Source organism: Myotis nattereri (genome assembly GCF_964212035.1).
Source record: "Myotis nattereri genome assembly, chromosome: 6".
Classification (NCBI taxonomy): domain Eukaryota; kingdom Metazoa; phylum Chordata; class Mammalia; order Chiroptera; family Vespertilionidae; genus Myotis; species Myotis nattereri.
In genome coordinates, this window is record NC_138081.1 from 89,283,727 (window position 1) to 89,305,134 (window position 21,408).

At 42.0% G+C, this 21,408-nt stretch overlaps 2 protein-coding genes across 2 annotated transcripts in view; one reads left to right on the top strand and one right to left on the bottom strand.

Annotated features, from left to right (window-relative positions):
* The window catches only part of TRAPPC3L (trafficking protein particle complex subunit 3L), a gene marked incomplete at its 5' end in the record, with an annotated part of 32,100 nt that extends 13,037 nt beyond the window's left edge, over window positions 1-19,063 (top strand). The window contains 2 exons of the mRNA XM_081093576.1: window positions 13,668-13,853; window positions 17,728-19,063. Of these exons, the coding sequence (XP_080949702.1) occupies window positions 13,668-13,853; window positions 17,728-17,847 (306 nt within the window). The 3' untranslated portion in view covers window positions 17,848-19,063. The remainder of the gene's footprint in view (window positions 1-13,667; window positions 13,854-17,727) is intronic.
* Window positions 6,480-11,477, bottom strand: CALHM5 (calcium homeostasis modulator family member 5; the record flags this gene model as incomplete). The annotated part of the gene is made up of 2 exons (XM_081094764.1): window positions 6,480-6,965; window positions 10,938-11,477. The coding sequence occupies 2 exons, from the start codon at window positions 11,475-11,477 to the stop codon at window positions 6,576-6,578; spliced, it is 930 nt and encodes a 309-aa protein (XP_080950890.1). The 3' UTR covers window positions 6,480-6,575.
* Window positions 19,064-21,408: the final 2,345 nt, after the last annotated feature.

Below are 21,408 nucleotides of genomic sequence, written 5' to 3' on the forward strand. Positions count from 1 at the left end.
TGTTATTACAATATTACTGACCATATTCTTTACGCTGTACTTTACATCCCTGTGACTGTCTTTATGACTGGCAATTTATACATTTGATCCCTTCCCCTTTCTATTCTTTTTCTTTTAAAAAATGTATCTTTATTTTTGAAAGTATTACGGATGTCCCCTTTTCCCCCCATTGACGCCCTCCACCACCCTTCCCTCCCCCTTCACCACACTACTTCCCTTTCTTCCCTCCGCATCAGTCCTTCGGCCGCCTCACAGTGTCCGCTTGGCTTCCGCTTACTTTCTTTTCTCCACGTATCTCTTGTCTTCTGTCCAGTCGCCCAAACTGTGACTCTCTCTGTCTCATATTCAAAGTGGGAGCCCTTGATAAGCAGGGATTGAATTCCATGGAAGTCACAGCACAACACCACACAGCATTCCAGAGGAGCTGGCATCACCGCTAGCTGAATGTCAGGTCAGTTTCCTACTGAGTGGCATTTGTGTTTTTTTTAGCTGGGAATAAGAGAGTGGAAAAATTAAAAGGAAAGAAAAATCCTTTATAGTTACAAAAGTCTCAATATTTAAAAAATAATGAGTATTAACAGCAAAAGCAATTCATAACATATTTCGAGAATTATTACCCCTTGGGCCAAAAATATGCCAGATAGATGATTAAAAATAAGAAACTTGTTTAAACAAACACGATTATTTAGACTTAATTCTCCCCCCTGAGTAGGCAAGAACTGCTGTCTATAAGCACCCACGTACTTGAACTATTCCTCCTTGGACCTCTGGGAGGGGTGAAAGGAGAAAAACGCAGGAAGTTTTCTTTGTGAAGAAGCATGTACGCAGAGCCACCGGGTCTGTGGATCTTGCAGACTGACTGGGTCTATTCTAGCCCAACAGATCACATCAGTTACTTATGGCAGAGTTCCTCTATGAAGGCAAGGCACCTGCAGGAAAATTGCCCTGAAACGTTTATTATGATTACAAGTATGTAACATTGTTTTTCCTCTAGTCACAGAGAAGTACCTCTGAAAGTTCAAGTCTCAGCAAATTCTACCAGTGATCTTCCCTTACTTAGGAGTGTCCATCTTCCAATTCTGCTTATGACTGGGGCTTAGAGAAAATCTGACCTTAATGAGGCATCTTGTCTTCCTGGTACTATTATATTCCAGGAAAAAGTTTTCAATCTTTCAGAGATTTTCGCACATGAAAATCTAGTCTAAAATTTACATAATTTATTAACCAATGTTATCCAAATAAATTTAATTTTTTTTAAAAAAAAAGTGAATAAAGAAGGTTAAAAAAGACAGTCTATCCCAACTTCCCATTGCAGATTCTTGGTTTTGTTTTTATTGCTTAACTTGTTTGGATGAAACTCATGGGAGACTGACTTACAAAACAAATCTAAGTGTGTGGATTTGTGGATTTGTTGACAAAAGAACGTCCAGCCTATAGCAAAGTCTTTTAAGAGTTTATTGGAGCCAAAATTTGAGGATATGCCTAGAAGCAAAATCTCAATGGACTGAGAAAATGCTCTGGAGAATGGCAGTTTTGCAGCTTATTTTATACATTAGAATCAAAGAAGGAGACGTAAGGAGGGTTACATGAAATTAATTGGTGGTAGATAAGGAGGCAGGAGGAAAGCAAAGCAGGGAAATCTCCGAGACTGGATAAAAAGCAAAATGGAGAAACATGCTTCTTTTACATTGATGGGTACACAATAGTTAACAATTAACATTTACAGCACATACAGATGGTATTCAGGGAACAAGATAATAATGAGAAGTTCTGTGGTCTGGTGCTCTGGTGCCTGTGGTTGTACCTTCGAGGGGTAGGAAAAGAAAATTACTCTGGCCCTGGCTGGTGTGCTAAGTGATTAGGGTGTCAGCCCGCACATTGAAGGGTTTGTAGGTTCTATTCCTGGTCAAGGGCATGTACAATCCATGTGCCTCTCTTCTCTCTCTCTCTCTCTCTCTCTCTCTCTCTCTCTCTCTCTCTCTCTTTCCCCCTCCCTCTCCTCCCCCCTTCCTTCTCTCCCTCCCTCCCCTCTACTCTATCTAAAATTAATGGGAAAATATCCTCAGGTGAGGATTCACAAAAAGAAAAAAATCACTCTGAAATTTCAAAGGTATATTACCCTACCTAGATGCATGAGAACAATAGACCAGTGATGGCGAACCTTTTGAGCTCGGCGTGTCAGCATTTTGAAAAACCCTAACTTAACTCTGGTGCCGTGTCACATATAGAAATTTTTTGATATTTGCAACCAGAGTAAAACAAAGATTTATATTTTTGATATTTATTTTATATATTTAAATGCCATTTAACAAAGAAAAATCAACCAAAAAAATGAGTTCGCGTGTCACCTCTGACATGCGTGTCATAGGTTCGCCATCACTGCAATAGACAGAGCTCAGTTAAGGTCAAGATTGACCTTTGCTAAGGAAGCTGTAGGCCTGGGATGTGACTACCTGCCCAGTGAGGAATTTGTGATCAGACCATCCTGCGTGGTTACTTTTGGTCACTGAGCTTGTCAGGCCTGTCATTTGCCCCCACCCCCCAACCCCCAGCTTGTCAGTTATATTACATAGCTCCTTTTTCATTCACAACTTTAAAATAGCAGTAGCTTTGGGAGCATTTTATTAATGTAACCTTTTAACAACAAAATTCCTTACAAGGAGATGAAAACTATTTAAGAAATACTCTGGAAAACAAAATCCCAAGGGAAAAAATCAAGATCAGTCTGGGCCGAAGGGTTCAGAGACACCTTGGAAAGGCCAGCCAAACTCTGGGTCAGCCCTGCGTGGTGTCATTCTTTGTTTGTGTCAGATGTAAGCTTTTGTCCAGGCTTGACCTGACCTCTTAGTCATTGTCCAAGGTAATGGTTATCAGTCTTTTGGCTCCATACAATAACCTGGAGGTTTCCTGAGGAAATCCTGATGCCTAGATCCTACTTTTAACAAATTAAATCGGGGTCTCTGGGAATAAAGCCCAGCATAAGAAATTTTTTAATTTTTTTTTTATTGGTTTTAGAGACGAAGGTAGAGGGAGAGAGAGCTAGAAACATCAGTGATGAGAGAATCATTGACCAGCTGCCTCCTGCACACCCTACACTGGGAATCAAGCCTGCAACCTGGGCATGTGCCCTGACTTGGAATTGAACCGTGACCTCTTGGTTCATAGGTTGATGCTCAACCACTGGGCCACACTGGCTGGGCCATAAGAACTTTTAAAATGCTCCCCAAGCGATCTTAATGGACATCCACTGTTTTAGAGCAAGAGTGTTCAAACTGTGTTCCCTGGCACGCTATAGTGACTGCAGTAGAGGTGAGGTGGCATGTGAGGGCTGCCATTCCTCCAGACCCTCTGTCCCGATTCTCCTGGAGTTGCCTCTCATTTTATCTCTTTCAAGTGTTTCAAATAAGATAAAATGTCATTTTTAACAGTGGGGAAAACTAGAGAACTATAATAAAGTACTAGAGGCCCAGTGTACGAAATTCACTGGGGTGGGCAGGGGGGGCCTCAGCCCAGCTTGCACCCTCTCCAATCCAGGACCCCTCAGGGGATGTCTGACTGCCGGTTTAGGCCCAATCGGGCCTAAACCGGCAGTCAGACATCCTTCTCACAATCCTGGACCGCTGACTCTTAATTGCTCACCTGCCTGCCTGCCTGGTTGCCCCTAACTGCCCCCACCCCCGCCAGACTGATTGCCCCTCTCTACGTGCTGGCCTGGTCACCCCAACTGCCCCCCTGTTGGCCTGGTCACTCCACACAGACTGCTTGTTCAGTTGTTTGGTCATCCCTCACTAACCCCCCTGCTGGCCTGGTTGTAGGCAGCCATCTTGTCAGGGCATGATGGTAAATTTGCACATTACCTCTTTATTATATAGGATAGAATATTATTCTATTGAAGCAAAGCCCACCCTACCAGTAGTTGAAATAACTAGCTTATCTCTGGGGTAGGAGGTAGGGAGAGAAGCTCTGTCTTCCAGGACATTCACTCCAAAGAAGATGGACATTGATTCAACACTAATTTGTAGCTGCATATTTCTTTAACTGTGTGGCTTCCTATACAGGATCACTGAGATCCACTCATAGTTAGCCACTTGTCTAAGGAAGCTTTTTAAAGACACTGATTATTATCCCTCACCTTTCTTCCCATGACACAGATATGAACAAAACCCCAAGGAGAAATAATCTTATGTTGATTCCATCAGCGACCATTATTATTATCACAGAAGTACATTCCTTTAGGCTAAATCTTGGAACAAAATGTTGTCACAATGCAGTCAGTAATAACTGTACGGGTTAGGCACTCTTCTAAAGGATGCATACATTTTCAAGTATTGTTTTTAAGCACAATTACTTGGTATCACCTGAGTTTAGACTTTTCTTTCTTAAAAAATATATTTTTAATTGATTTCAGAGAGGAAGGGAGAGGGAGAGAGATCAAAACATCAAGGGAGAGAGATAGAAACATCAATGATGAGAGAGAATCCTTGATCAGCTACCTCCTGCACTCCCCCTACTGGGGATCGAGCCCACACCCCAGGCATGTGCCCTGATGGAGAATTGAACCGTGACCTCCTGGTTCATAGGTCCACGCTCAACCACTGAGGCACTCTGGCCAGGCTCATTGATGCTTCAGTGAGGAAACATGGTCTGTGTGTGTGTGTGTGTGTGTGTGTGTACTATTTTTTTTCTTTTCTTAATTTTGTCCCCTTTATTGATTAAGACATTACAAATGGAAACATGCTTTTTATGGTTAACTGAATATTTGAGAATATATCAATATCCTGCAACATTTTATGTGGTAGAAGTTGAGTCAGATAAATTCGGGTGTAAATTTAGTTTCTTATCTCTTACCTATGACTTAACTTTAACCTTTTTGAACTTTAGTTTTATTTATAAAAGTAGAAATAGTAATACTTCCTTCCCAGTATACCTGTGAGTTTTAAATATAAATCATATGTAAACTACCCAGAGCATAATAGATTGTCATATACATTAATTCTACCTTTCCTCCTCAGTGGAAGAGCAAAATTTAGAATATGGTCTTTCTTACAGCTAGACAAGTATTTTTTCTGCATAACTCAATTTTAACTAGCAGCTGAACATTGAAAATATTATTTGAAGCTGCCTAAAAGCAAATTTCCTTCCAGATTCAAATATGACATTTCATATGTGTAATAACTATGTCCCAACCCACAAAATGGATTAAACTAACCTAATCCTCTTGATCAAAATCCTGCTCCAAAAAGAATAACTCCACTGGCACGTGGCCTGGCTGGCATGGCTCAGTGGTAGAGTGTCGACCTATGAACCAGCAGGTCACGGTTCAATTCCCCGGGTTGTAGGATCAATCCCCAGAATCTGAAGACATCAGTTCTCAAAAATAATACATTGAATTATTATTCAATGTGTGAGGTGTGCAAGAGGCAGTCAAACAATGATTCTCTCTCATCATTGATGTTTCTATATCTCTCTTTCCTTTCCTCTCTGAAATCAATGTATATATATATATATATATATATATATATATATATATATATATTTTTTTTTTTTTTTAACAAGCCACTGGCATTGCCTTGTTTACCAGTAATGTAGGCCTCCTCCAGGGTTTCTCTCTGTGCTCAAGCTCCAGCCTCAGCATCCCAGCGTGCCCTTTGGCCTCTCCTAGAGTCTCATTCTGGCTCAGTATACATTTTGGGCTTCACGCTTTGGACAGTTCCCACAGACCTCCAGTCAGGGCTCACTGCCCCATTCAGCACAGTGGGCACTGTGCCTAGGGCCCATGATACCTGAAGGGGCCCACAAGTGTTTTGAATTTCTTTTAAAATCTGAAAAAAAATAAACTTTTGGGTTGAAAAATTTTTTAATACATAATATTTATATATTTTCTATCAACACAGTCATGAATATGTGTGTGTGTGTGTGTGTATTTTTAATGTAGAAAGTGGTCCATGAAAGCAAAAGTATTTAGAGCCCACAATAGCCCTAATACAGCCATGCTTGCAGGGCATTCCTTTATTGTATGCTGGAAACAGGTGAGAAGGTCAGAATTTTAGGCATTATATCCATTCAATGTATTATTTTTGAGAACTGATGTCTTCAGATTCTGAGGAAATGAATTTCAGATGGTAGAATTTTATACATCCTTAAAGGGCACTAGGGTAGATTTATAGGACGAGGATTTTGCTGACTACACTGCAGATCCCACTGTGTACAGTAGTCCGTTAAGAGTACCTGTCTCACTCACAGCTCACCACTTCTTCTCCAGATGCCATGACCCTCTTGCATGAGTCTTGCTGTTGAATCACAAAATCTTAAACTTAAAGATTCTGAACCCAATCCCCACCCAAAGCAAGACCACCAATCTCGCCATCCTTGGCCAGTCACTCAGCATCAGTTTGAGCACATCCTAACACCGTCTGCACTTGGGAGCTGCAAAGCTGCTTCCCTTGGCCTTGTTGTCTTATAAAGAAACACGGAATGTGAGAAAACACAGATATTCACAGGTTGTGGCTGATGCAGTAACAAGATGTTATAAGAAGTGAACCCCTGGACACCATGAGTCAGCAATGGTGGATGAACTACACACTGTGGGCGCTACCCACAAGGACCATTGTGGTCTCATCTTCCTCGGGGCTAAGTTCTGGACCCTCCTCCACCACCCTGTGCAGGGTGCTATAGTGTTGCTGGCTTTGGTGGAAAGAATGCAGCTCTGAAGCAGCCTCCCAGGCAGCAAAAGTAGGCATGGGGAAGACCTCTGGCCTCTTGTTTTCAAAAAAGCTTTTCAGATTTCTCTCACTCAGCTTGCTGGCGTAGTCCAGGAACGCATTCTCCAACTGCTCCTTCTCCTTCTGTGCATATGTCTTCCAAAAATTCAGCTGAAGGTAGCTAACTTTAGATCGGCAGCGAGCATAACAAGTGGTGAGCAGAGAGAAAAAAGATGCTGAACAAATCAGGCACCATCCTAGAATCTTAGAAAGAGAGAGATATTGAGGTCATGTAAAAGCAAAGCCACTTCTCAGGGAGCTGGGGTGATCGCATTGGGAAGTGAATGGCTAAATTAAAACCACATCTCAGCTGAAATCCTTCATCTTATTTTTTTAACAACACTTTTCTAACAGTCAAAATAAATTTCGACTTTACCTAATTATTCTCCATCCTCTACATCATTGCTGGTATGCAAATAAATAACCAGAAGGCAGGCAAATAGGAAAAAAAAGCAAAAAATATAGATTATCCAAGAATCAGGGAAACCAAGCCCTCAAATAGTATTATCTTTCAGAGGGAACATTTCTGTGTCTGTGTAAATGTGATCATTTGAGCAAATGACCAGTTCCTTAGCCATGTGTTTTCAGGCATTGATAAATGCAGATATGCGTCTAGTGACTGATTTTTCCCAAGTTCTCTTGTTTGTAGGGAGCAACAACCCCTTCTGAGAGAAATTTCATCACGCATTATCATGATAAAGTAAAACAGACATAATACAATAAGGAGACTGAAACTGTAAGAATTGAAAGCCTGCATAAAAGCTGAGAAAAAAAATTACAGTGATTCCAAACCTTCAGGACTATTGGTTCTGAATTTTGATAATTAGAAAAAACAAAATTCTCTCTGGTTATGGACTGGCTCAGCTGGGCTTTCTCCCCCTCCCCCTGAATATTAAAAACAGAAGTCCAAATAGTTCAACTTATCTTCTAAACTTTTTTGTTGTTCTAATTATATTTTGATCATTGGAATTAATTTCCTATTTGGACAACTAATGAGCTCTTTCAAACTTTCTCTTGACATTTCAATGAAATGACCTTTGGTATTTCTCAGCAGATGGGCCTATTTGAAAATAGAGACAAAAATCAGCAAGTGAACCCGTTCAGACCATAACAGAACCACAGATACACTCCAGTGCTTTAAACCCGTGGTTCTCACACTCGCAGGCCTTGGAGTCATTGTGAAGGGCTCAGACTCCACATGAATGCCGACTCTGGATTGGCACCAGTTGGGTCTAAATCTCAACTTTCCCTTTACTGACTGTTCTCTGCGCCTGTGTTTTCTCAACCGTAAAATGGGGGTTGCCCATCCCAGAGGGCAATTTTGGGGATTAAAATGAGATGATGTAGACATATATGTACATTCAGTGAGTGTGAGCTATTATTACATGACTAGAGGCCCAGTGCACGAAAATTCATGCACTCGGTGGTGTGTGTGTGTGTGTGTGTGTGTGTGTGTGGTGGGGGTGGGGGGGGGGGGAGATCCCTCAGCCCAGCCTGTGCCCTCTTGCAATTCAGGACCCCTTCGGGGATGTCCACCTGCCAGCTCAAGCCCACTTCCCAGGGGATCGGGCCTAAGCTGGCAGTCAGACATCTCTCTGGTAGCCCAGGAGCCCTTGGGGGATGTCCACCTGCCAGCTTAGGCCTGCTCCCTATGGGAAGTGGGCCTAAGCCACAGTTGGACATCCTTAGCACTGTGGAGGAGATGGGGGAGGCTCCCACCACCGCCGCTGGGCTCACAGTCATCAGCCTGGCTTGTGGCTGAGCAGAGCTTCCCCTGTGGAAGCGCAGTGACCACCAGAGGGCAGCTCCTGCATTGAGTGTCTGCCCCCTGGTGGTCAGTGGGCATCATAGCGACTGGTTGTTCCCAGTCATTCCGCTGTTAGGGCAATTTGCATATTACCTTTTTATTATATAGGAGGATGCTATTTTTCAAAGGTATATGTGTATGTAAATGCATGATTAAACTCATGGTATCTTTCTGTCATGATTAATGAATTAGACACAGCTACCATGTTGTGAAAATCCTCGTATTCACCTGACCTGTGGTTGAATACCTCAGAACTTCCTCTTTTCTTCATCCCCTACAGCAAGGCCTCCTGCAGGTCAGTAGGCCATCTCACCTCAATATCTGAGGCAATTCTGCTTGAGTTTTAAACCATTTGGTCAGCTTCAAACTCCCCCATCTCCTCCCCCTCCCTCCTTGGAAATGACCCTAGCATCACCTTGCTCTCACCTGAGTACTGAGCCCTCTTGTTCTTCCCCAACTCATAGTACCCAGCCTAACTAGACATGGTACATGATCCCACCCCAGCTTTCAATAGTGTCCCATTCTGCATGAGTCTCCTCCCTCAAACCTTGGGAGTTTTCTCATCAATTATCATGTGCCAGAAGCTTTATGTCCCCTTATGTCCATTATCTCTATACCCTCCGGCAGGGCAAGTATTATTCCCCAAACTAGAGGAATCTGGGATTCAGAGAAGTCAAATCACTAGCTCTACATCATATAGCTGGTGACTGGTAGGGTCAGGACTCAAACCCAAGGCTAGCCAACTCCAAGGTCAAGTTCTTTCCACTACTACATTTTACCTCCCTTAAGAAAAGAGCATCACCCAGCTGGGTTTCTTGTTTCTCTGCCCCACCTATGGATGGGACACTTTTTTCACCCCCACCCACATGCCCAACTATTAGTCTGGACTGTTTGTTTCTCCTGACTACCTGAGCTACTGTGAGCACCTGCTATTGACACAGCTTGCCTTGTTCACATCCCTCATGCATCCTCCCCCAGGAATCAGCCCCAGGTCCTTTTCATTCTGCTGAAAAGTAAAACAGGTCGGTGTGCCCAGGTTCAGCTATGACAGCATGTGCATGATTTCCTCGTGCTTGTGTTTAGAGAAGAAAAGCTCACACGGTGATACGTGTTTGGATCTGGCACTAACTGAATGGAGCCTGGTGCCTGGGGACATAAATCATAAATCACTCATTGTGTCATAACATTCCTAATTAATACCTTCCTTCAACAAAAGAAGAAAGACATCTGGGAGCCTGACATGTTTTTATCTAAGATGTACTTTATGCATTACACAAAAGATTTTAGGCTTATCGGTTTATGAAAAGTATATGACAACACTGCCGGCCAGCTTTGGAATGCAGGATTTCAAAAACACTCTTTGCCTTGATGTGTAAATCCTTGTTGAAAAGTAAAATTATACTATTTTCAGCGCGTTTATTCCAAAACAAGTGGCATTGCTGACCAGTTGTGGATCCGTTTATCCACTCTTATTGCTTGTGTTGGTTTGGGGAATGCAATTCCTTCTCCTCACAAGCAGGAATGCAGTCTTTCCTGAGGCAGGGCAAGGCTTCACATCTGGATTTGTGCTCACGAACCTGGAAGGATGACAAGCTACTTCCCCACATCAGTTAGGGAAAGCTGTGATTTCCTTCTGGTACATAAAACAATGCCCCGAGTCGTGAGCTTCTAAAGTCATGTAAGACTTGTTGAGCTGTACAGCACAAAGAGTGGAGGACTCACCTCCCTAGAGAATATGACCGCTTTTCACCAGAGGCTAAAGACGGCCAATTCCTACGTTATCTGGGAAACTCTCCTCAATCCTGACACTATTTACACACAGAGATAGAAGTTGCCAGAAATCATTCAAGGGAATCTTGATTTTAACAATATTGCATGCAACATTGCTAAGTATTAACTCATTTGGTTCAGCTATATTTTAATAGATGAACGCTATGTGTGTGGGTTTTGTTGTGTGTGTTTTTCCTGAGAAACCAATTTGAAAATAAATAATTGATAGACAGCAGTAATTTCTAATTACAGCTCTGGCCTTAACACTCAATTCTGAGTTAGTATCATGCATTATTTATAAAGTCAACCCAGAGAGATAGTTTTAAAGTACTTAAGTATTTACGTACACAGAACCCAGAGGATATGTTCTGTTCGGAAATGGAAAAGACAATTCAATCAGCAGTTTTACTGAGCCCCTCCGACTTCTAAAAAGCTTTTCCCGAGATGGTCTTAACGCTGCATCCTGTTCCAATTCCCATTTTGTCTCAAACTGTTCTGGCAGGATTCAGGCTCAGCCCTGGCTAGAAGGCGAACTGAGAAAACAGCTCAAGCTGGGAGGGAAAGCCAAGTTTTTTTTTGTTTTGTTTGTTTTTTTTTACCTGAGACTGAGCTTGCAGGGACAGCTTCAGCTCCTCGCTGTCCGTGGCCGTCATGCTGGTTTTGCCACATGACACTTTGTGAAGCTCTTCCCAGCACTCTTTGGGCTTGTCCTTGCAAATCAGTCCCAGGAGTCTTGCACTTTTTGTCCCGCTCATGGCACATTCATAGAAAGTGCCATTGAGCAAAGCCACCGACAGCCACATCATTGGAGCCACCAAGGAACTCAGAGTGATCTGGCCCAGGACATAGAAGAAGCGACCGCCGTGGCCCCGGGGGAAGATTTTCCTGGGGTTCACGCAGCAGCCTGTGAAGAGTCTCCAGGACCTGTTGTTCAGGAAGAATCCCAGGATGAGTAAAACCCAGGCGGGAGCAAAGAGGAAAACCAGCCCGTACAGCACATTCTCGGTGCTGCAGGGGCACCTGAACGCCACCAGTGAAAAGAGCCGCTCGCTTCCCAGGGTCAGCAGAGCCATGAAGCTGTAGCCAATCACCGTTTTCTGGTGCAGGATGAACTTCAAAATCCCATTGAAAGCATCCATTTTGGAGGTAAATAAAGCGGGGAGATGCTTTGCCTTATTTATTGGCAGAGCAGCTGTGGCCGTGGCTGAGGGTGGAGCTCCTCCTTGCAAGCAGCCGTCCTCCTTCCCAGACCGAATTCGGCCAGATAAGGAAACAATGTCATTCCGCAAGAATGAGTATTTCCCAACTGTGTTTAGACAATGCCTCCTACTGGTGGGTATTGGGCCGTGAAACTAGAGCCAAAACACTGGCAATTAAATTCAAAGTGCAAAGGCTCCGTTTTTATGTTATTTCCATGCATTGAGAATCTGAAAGAAATTCTCACTCATGTAAATAATAGTCTAGGAATTTTCCAGCCGGAGAAATCAAAGCATTGCCAGAAATGGGTTTCAGCCAGTTGGTCGGGAGCCAAGTCAATGTCCAAGTCTGGACATTTGTGCTGGTATTTTTCTCTCTTGCTACTTAAGAGCAGGAAATTCACTTTATATCCTTTCAAGCTGGCTAGTGGCAGAGAAGTGCAGCAAATTTCAGGATTTGGGCTACTTGGAATTTATAGGAAAACTTTAGTGAGCCTTTGAGTTTTGAATGAAAGACAAAATGAGAAGTCCTCATCATTTCTTTCCTGGGCTATCATAGTTATCTTTTGATTGGCATGTCTGCCTTTGACCTCATGCCCAGCATCCCCTCTGTCCTAAATCCACCCTCCATGCTGACGCAAAGGAGATCCCTATAAAACAGAAGCTGAATTCTGCCGTAGCTTCGTCATGACTTTGAGCCTCCCCACTGCCTACAAGCTGATAAATGCCAGCCTCCCGTGAGTCTTATCATGGCGTTTCATGCCCAGGATACGTTCCCTCTACCTGGAAGATCACCCCCACCATCCCCTCTTTGTTCACCTGACAAACTCTCACTCAGTATTCATGAGCAGGGCAGAAGTTCCTTCCTCTGTGGTTATTTCCAGGATTGCTTCTTAATACAGGTGGGGCAAAAGTAGGTTTAGTTGTTCATATAGAAAATAATACAATAATTAATAAATAATAATACAAGAGTAAAGTCTGTGTTTCACATACTCACAACTATAAGCCTACTTTTGCCCTACCCTATATATAACATTGTACTTGCAGGACTTATTATACTCTTGCAGTTATTTGTTTAATATCTGTAGCCCTTTTTATTAACTTGTATTCTGGATCTAAACATGGTGTCAAACAGATTAGATGCTCATTCAATAATTCCTTTTCCAAATAGTTATTGAACTCCTACTGTATGCCAGACACTGTACTAGACAGGCAGTGCTCATTGAGTACGAATGAATGAATGAATGAATGAATGAATGAATGAAAAAACCTTTAATTAGAAGTACTTCTAATTAGAAATAATTTACAGAAATTATATCAATTTCTCTCCTACACTGGTCTTAATTTTAAAATTAAATTAATTAAGGCACTTAAAGGACAACAACCTATCAAGCTGACACATTCCCATTAATAAGCCTCAAGTTCCAGGTGTGTGTGCTTTGTGAAAAGAAAGTGCCGTGGACTAGGAGCCTAGATATGGTGTAGACTTGACCATGTCAGTTTACATCTCTGGATTCCGGTTTAGTCATTTGTGAAAATGGAAGTGAAACAGAAATAATCGTCAAGGTTTCCTCCATTTCCATGTAAAACAGGAGACTTTTTTGAGAAGTTACTTTAGGACTCATTTATGTGCCTCTCACCACTTCTCTTTGTTCCTTGTCAGAGACTTGCCATCCTTAGCAATATGACTCCCTCCGCTTCCCCAAACATACCCTTGAGTCTAACCTTCCTGTAGCATCCTTCGCTCTATCGCATTCCTGTTAGGGCAGATGTGTTCCTTCTGATTCAATACCTTATCTTTTACCAGCCTCAGTGTGACAAATATCATACTAATATGTTGATGATTAGTCATATTTTAATTTCCCACCTTCCTAAAGGATGTTTACTTTTAAAGATTTTTGTTTTAAGATCTAGTCCCTTAAGATGTTTCATAAAAATAAAAGGATTTAAGACTTGCATTAGTCATACGTTCAGTATACTCCAAAGCTAAGTGTGAGCCCGGACTTCCTGACTGCAAACTCTATGCGCTTCTCCCTTACATAGCACTGCCTAGAACAGGGTATTTGGGTGCCCTATTTATAGACATTTGTCCTAGACCAAGTTTTCATAATTACCCCCCCCCCTCTTTGTTAGGTGGCTTTCAAGATGTACTTGGGAATTACACCAAGTGTGACCTGTAATAATTCAAGCAGAAATGAATTTTCCCTGATTCTGGACAAGAACCCACTGGTGGAGTTTGTGGAAGAGCTCCCTGCTGGGCGGTCATCTCTGTGCTACTGCAACTTACTCTGTGGGATTATCAGAGGTGCCCTGGAAATGGTAAACTCCTGCTTCATTTTGCGGGCACATTTGTTATCTAGTGCTGTGTAACAAATTGCCCCAGAGAACAGCAGCGTAAAACAAATGTTTATTGTCTTACACGGTTTCTAAGGATCAGAAATCTGGGACCAGCTTAGCAGGTGGTTGTGGCTCAGAGCTTTTCTCAGCTGAATACACATGCCATCAAGCTGTTGGTGGGGCTGCAGTCTCAGCTGAAGAATCTACTTCCAAGCCCACTCATGGCCTTGCTAAAAGTTGGCTAGAGGCTTCATGAAGTTCCTTGCCAAATAGGCCTCTCTGGAGATCTCATCACAACAGGTGCTGCCAACCCTGGTGCAAAGTGGGAGGGGACTACGTGAGGGTGTGAATAACAGGAGGCCAGGGATCATTGCAGGCTATTCTGGAGGCTGGCTTCCACACCTGAATTATCCATCGATTTAACTAAGACAATGATTAGCATCTGCTAAGAGTCAGGCACTGAACTTACAAAGAGGAACAAGACACAGTTGCTGTCCTTCAAGAGTCTTCTGTCCTGTAGAGAAAGCAGATATGTTAAGTGTGATTAAGGGCTATGGGAGGACCTGGGTGGGGGTGGATGGAAGGTCAGGGACGACTTCCTAGAAAAACTGTGCTCTGGCATTTGAAGGATAAATGGGAGTTTGGTGAGGTGAGAACCTTGGGGAGCAGGGGGAAAGGAGCAGCTTGTCCAAAGGCACAAAAAGATGTTTCCGTCAAGGAATGAGGAACTTGAATTCGTTTCCCATGAATGACATGTAGGTTGAGAGAGGAATTGTTATGAAGAAGGAGATTTAAATTCTTTACAGAGGCCTGATTAAAAAAAAAAAAAGGCATTTATAGGACAAGTTGGGAATTTGATTTTTGTATTGAAAAGAGCAGAGACCCGCTGTAGGTTTATAAACAGGGGGATGATATTTTCAAATTTGTATTTTAGGAATTTCATTCCTTTGTCCACAAAGTGAAAGTGTACAAGAGAGGACAATGCTGGAGGAAGGAGGGCAGTTAGGAAGTTGATGGTGGGAACCTCGAGAAAAACCAGAGAAAGCCCTGACAGGAGGAGAGGAGAGAGGGTGATGCCAACAACTAAGAAGGTAGAACAGGTTTAAGATTAGGTAATCAGTTGACTTTTTAAATTTATAATATATTTTTATTGATTTCAGAGAGGAAGGGAGAGGGAGAGAGAGATAGAATCATCAATGATGAGAGAGAATCATTGATTGGCTGCCTCCTGCACATCCCCCACTGGGGATGGAGTCCGCAACCCGGGCACATCCAGACATGTGCCCTTGACTGGAATCAAACCCGGGACCCTTCAGTCTGTAGGCCGAGGCTCTATCCACTGAGCCAATCCAGCTAGGGCTATTTTCAGGTTTCTGAGCAACCTATAGTGATGGTTGTGCTATTAATCAAGAGAGAAAAACCAGGAGATGTTCATTTGGGGATGGGAGAGACAAAATGAGGAGTTTAATTGAGCAGCTGCTGGGATTGAGGTGTCTATACAGAACAGTGATGGTATCGCTCAGCAGCTGTTACACATGCCTGCAAGTCACAGAGATGTGGACTGAAGAAGCACTGGAACTCTGTGCTTCTTTTAACACTGTGTATATAGAGTGTTAGAGAGAGAGAGAGAGAGAGAGAGAGAGAGAGAGAGAGAGAGAGAGAGATAGAGAGAGAGAGAGAGAGAGAGAGAGAGAGAGAGTGCCACAGTTGGAACCCTAGGAGGCGACAAAACATGGTGAGTAAGCTAGGCAGGAGAATACAAAGGCTGCAAAGGATACCGAGAAGGAGCAACCAGAGCTTAGAAAAATACCAGGAAGGAATGGAGTCGAAGAAACAAGAGAGGGGAGTATTTCGAGAAAAGGAAGTGATTAGCAAGACCCAGTGCAGCAGAGGCTAAGAAAAACAAGACCTGAAAAATATTCACAACATTTAGGGACCAAAGGGTCAGGAAGGACTTGGTAAAAGCTGTTTTGGGAAAGTGAAGGGAGAAGAAGACACTCTGTCCAAGACTGATGAGCCACAGGAGCTTAGGCAGAGGTAGTAATCAACAGTCTCCTTTCTCCAGAAGCTTAGCTATTTAGAATAGTGAGACCAGATAGCAGCCCAGGTCTAGATATGTGTTGACCTACCCAATAATGAAGCATAAATATAATTTTCAATTATTTGTGATAATTAGGCAAGGACATAATAACAGGCAGTCCAAAAGAGTAAAACAACAGAAATAACGTATCAGTCACACAGATCTTCCACAGGCCTACCTACCATTTTTTAAAGCTTTCCCTACAATCAATGGCCATGAAATCAAGAAAGGGGAAAGGAAAAATTCTGGGAGTTAATGGGTTGAACCATAAAACCAAGTCAAAAGCAAGATAGAGAAGTCTCCATATTTCATGGATAATGGTTGACTATATATGCTTAATGATAGACACATAGGCATCAGACAACATGTGGCCCCAAATATTCAAATAGCATCAGTGTAGTCTCCCTGTTATTTTATTTAATTTTCTGTCAAATTTTTACAAAGACAGAAAAAAGATCTTATATGGAAAAAAATGCGGGTGAATTTATCTTCTATATTTCCAAGTGCAGTCTATATCCTTCTATTGGGTGCTGGGCATCACAGAGGCATAGTTTTTGTGCACTGTATGGGTCCAAGAACTTGGCCTACCAAGGTCTATGGTTTAACAAATCCAGGCTGGTTGGCCAAGGAATTCTTAGTGAGAGAGGGACATGAGTCTGGTAAGATTGTAATTAACTAATACTAATTAATTCATTACTAGGCTCAGGCTTTTCCACGTATTTTCTTTTATTAGGTACTTTCACTTATTTATTTTCTTTACCCCAATGACTTAAAATAACTGAATGGTATTTTATTGAGGGTAGGTCAGCAATACCATGCTGCTCTTGTGTGAATACATCTTAATGAATAGAGAAGTCAGCCTTTGGGGCTCATGTCAATGTCTGGGAAATGAGCTATGCCTTACAGAGGAAAAGAAGGCCATCAAATATTCATGTCTGTAATTTCAATCTTTAATTTTATAGTCATGATTTATTTAGTCTATACTTTTTTTAAACCTCTCAAAGCCATAAGTGAGTCCTAAGTATTGTTAGAACAATACTTATTATGTTATGATTATGCTATTTAGCTGGGACAGAATGATATATGGCAAGTCAGTTGGAGAGGAATCGTTTATGAATTCATTTATCCTTGGAAGTTCTGCTTGTGAGGCACATTGGGTCAAAGCTATCCTTGAGCTGAGAATCGGTGTTCTTTTTGAGATGGATTCATAATTCAGCCCTGTGAACAAAACTTGGCAAGGGTCCCCGTCTCTGGGCTTGCCCCAGAATCACCCAGGTTTGGCCTGGCCTAGACCGCCCATCTCTTTGCAGATGCATAACACAGAGCTCACACACAGCCAGACCATTTTTGAAAGACACACAGTAAAGGGCCCTTCATCCACAGAGGTAGCTCCTTTTTATCTTTCCAAAAGCAAAGTCAGCTCTTATGGGGTAAATAAAGCTGAAAAAAAGAGACAGAAAAGTGTAGTGAGGTTGTTGTTTCTTAAAAAACGTAAATGAGCCCTGACCGGTTTGGCTCAGTGGATGGAGTGTCGGCCTGAGGACCAAAGGGTCCCAGGTTCAACTCCGGTCAAGGGCATGTACCTTGGTTGCGGGCACATCCCCAGTAGGGGGTGTGCAGGAGGCAGTTGGTCGATGTTTCTAACTCTCTATCCCTCTCCCTTCCTCTCTGTAAAAAATCAATAAAATATATTAAATAAATAAATAAATTATAACTCAATTATTAAACATTTAAAAACACGTAAATGACGAAAGCCTTTTTTCTCTTCTTTCCTAGGTTCATTTGGCTGCTGATGTTACATTCTTGCAAGACAGACTAAAAGGCGACAGTGTGACAGAAATAGGAATAACATTCCTGAAAAAGCTAGATGAGAAAAAATACAGACGGAAAAAATGAAGAATAGCATGCAAAATGTCACAGGCTGATTAGTGGAGGAGCTAATATTAGCTAAACACAGACAGCCATTGAAATTTTGAATTGCTTAATAGAATGGGCTTTAAGAGCATTATAAATTAGCCCAAAATTTGAAATGCAGTACACTAGGATATAAAGCTGTTGTTTTTTTCTCTTGCTTTTAAACCACACATTTTCAATCTCATGTCAAAGTTTCATATACAAATAGCTCCTTATAAGATAGCAAGCCTGAATTGCACATATTACTCAGTTCAGTCTATTCGTTTCATTATTTATGGTAACAGAAAAATAAATACCTATACAGCTGGTATATTTATCTCTTCTCATTGGAAAAAAATGAATGAAATGATAAAACATAGAGTCCACTATATATAGTTTCTAGATACTGTACATTGTATTCTCAATAGAAACAGTTCTATTTGTAGCAATCTTTCATATTTTTGAAAAATGATGGATGTGATTTTCTCATATATGGGCTTGGTTTATAGCTTAAGCTTCCTGAAACTACTCTTAATTTGTAATCAACAAAGCAAACCTATTTATTTGAATGCTAATTCTGATACACTTAAAAATAGCATTTAATTATAATTCACTTAATATATTTAATTTTTAGGTAGCTGGCATTAACCAAATTCTTTCCATTTCTTGTGAAATATTACTGATGGCAAGGCCAGGAAATCACTAAAATGAGAGGTAAATAATGTTCTTCGAGAATACTTTCAAAGCTCATTCAGTTAGAATCTTTACTATCATTTTTATCCTCTAAAAACCTGACGAAGTATATTTTATCTGTGACCAGTACATATTTAAAATTCAAAATGTACTGGATTAAATAAGCAATAATCTTCACCAGACCTCAGCATGGAAGGGCAACCTATAGGGCAGTCCAGAATCTACTGGATTCTGCAGAGAAGTCAAATTAAAAGTAAAAGTGACAGCTAGTGTGGCACCATCAGTTAAAACTGCTGTAAGTGCTATAGTACTGACAGACCTAACCTGGAACTCAGGGGCTGGAGAGAAGGGCTAGTTCTCTTTCTAGTGGCTTCAGCTAATGCTGACTAGTGGCTCATTTTTGGTAATGTGTATAATCTCTCTCTCTCTCTCTCTCTCTCTCTCTCTCTCTCTCTCTCTGTAAAATGAGAGGCTAGGATATGATAAATATCTAAAATATATTAATGAATAAACGACATCAATAACCACTGAAATTCCACTTTTTTGGATTTTAGAAGACTGTGGGGTTCATGTTGACTAACGTCACCCCAATCCATTTAATAAATACATATTTTTTTTAAAAAAGAAGACTATGGGGAAATTGTTCCTCACCTACCCAGCTGTCTCTTCCAAAGAACAACGAGCTAGGTATGAAGGGTCAAATAGAGTCACTGGGGCAGCTGTCCCATCAACGGAAGGCCCTTCAAACCAGCTCCACAGAAGACCAGGAGTAGAATCGGGAACCTTGGTCAGTGCAGAGAGTTTTGCTATCTTGGAAAAGGCAAAGGGAAAGGACGGTTTGGGGCAGAGAGACAGTTTGGTTCTTTCAAGTGACATCACCAGATAGTTGCCAAGCAGTTCACTGAGGAGGCCAGTCTATCAAAGTTGCCAGGAATCAGAAATTCTTCCCTCAGCAGCTTCTTTCTCATATATTGGCTGGGTTCATAATTTACTGTCTTCTCAAATCCCTCCGGCTCATCTATCAGTTATCAGGAGCCTGGATCTCTTCAGCAATTGGAATGGACTAGTATGAATAATTGGAAAGTTCCCTATCTCCCTGTTTATGACAGACCAAGAATATTCCTGCAACCCCTTTACTTCCTTCTTTATTCCCTCTTCCATTTTTTAAACATTCAATTATGCTTCATGCAATGGATATTTGTTGGCTGCCTGTATCTTTCTGCCTTCTGAGAGAATGACAGTTTTCTGCTCAGGTGCCCACCATTTTATTAAGCAGCCCATCCACCTCAGGGGAGGTCATCACCTGGGCACAGTGGCTCATGCCCAGTTTAAAACCACCCTCTTCACAGCCAGTCAGGACAGGGCATTCCCCAGACCACAGTCATTGCTCTGCAGAGGGAGGAGGACATGGATGACTGGACTGAGAGAAAGGCCTGCCTGTTACATGAGCCGACAACTGTACTGTAGTCTAAGAGAGCAGAGTTGGGTTTCTGTTATAGTAATGCGACCACGTTCATTGCGTTATAAATATGTGATGGTTAATTCGCAACACATTTGAGACCATTATGGAGAACTGTTCATTATTACAGCTTTACATAGCTGAATGCTCAACAAAATAGAATTTGGGTTTATAATAGCTCCTCTCCTCACAGGGAGGAAAGGGTTACAGAAGGGGGAAAATAGGAAGTTGCCGTTATAGTTTGCATCTACCCAGCACGCAAGTCCCAGAAAAGGGAGATTCCGCAGGGAGAAGGCATTTTATATCAGTGCAGTGGGAGCTCTTTAAAAACACACAAAAAGAACCTCATAGATTTCAGGTACTTGCTTCAACTGTATCCAACGGAAACCTAAGTTACATTAGGAGTCACTTGAGGATTCCAAAGTCAGAACAATCCTCTGGTTCCTGGAGCCTCCCAGTGGCCTAAATCTTTCGCGCCAGCAGACTGCATCTGGTGACTTGCTATTTCAGTGTGGTGTGTGAATCACTAGACTTAATGACTTCAAAGAGGAAATTCTAATTCCCAATGCTCTATATAGGCCAAACAATATAAGAGCCTGGAAATGCTGCTTTCTCAGCTTTGAATTCAATTAAGATTTTTATCAGGTACTAGGCACATTAATTATGTGGCATGTCACTTAATTTTTCACAGCAACCTGTGAAGCCTTAGGTAACAAAGAAAGCGGATTCGCAAACTACAAAGAAGCTAAATTTGCCAGTGACTTAAGTGCATGATGAAGAGGGGCTGCTGAGTAAAGGGAGCTGGGTGTCCAGCTTGGGAGGCTGAGTGAGGGTCCACAGGAGGCAGAGCCAGTGTAAGAAAGAAGCAAATAAGACTGGAATATTTTGAGTTTGAGGTGCCTTTGAAACACCTAAACAGCCCCAGGCCCTCAGAAGAGAGGTCATCAGTGTATGGATAATAGTAAGGCAATGGGTGTAGATGGCAACATCTGGGGAGAGCGTGGACTTGAGAAAATATAAGGAGCGAAAAGAGAATCTGGGGGTGGGGGAACCACCATTCAAAAGGCAGCAAAGAAAGAAGAGCCAAACTTTCCGTCAGGGATGTACATAGAGAAACTGGTAACACTGAAGCCAGGAGAGTTTCAAGGAGAATGCAGTGGCTAGGTTATTAGATGACGCAGAAAAGCCACGAGAGGGATGTGGCTTAATTTGATGAGGAGAAGGTCTTTGCCTCAGAGCAATTTCAGGGCAAGATGGAGGCCGTTGCCATGTAGCAGGGTAGTAAGAAGCTCGGAAAATCCCTGGGCAAGTGGAATGAGGAAACACAAGAAAATTAAGCAAGGCCAAACAATTTGCAGCCAGCTCGTGACTTGTAACGCCTTATCTTTCCCAACCAAAGACACTTGATGGCA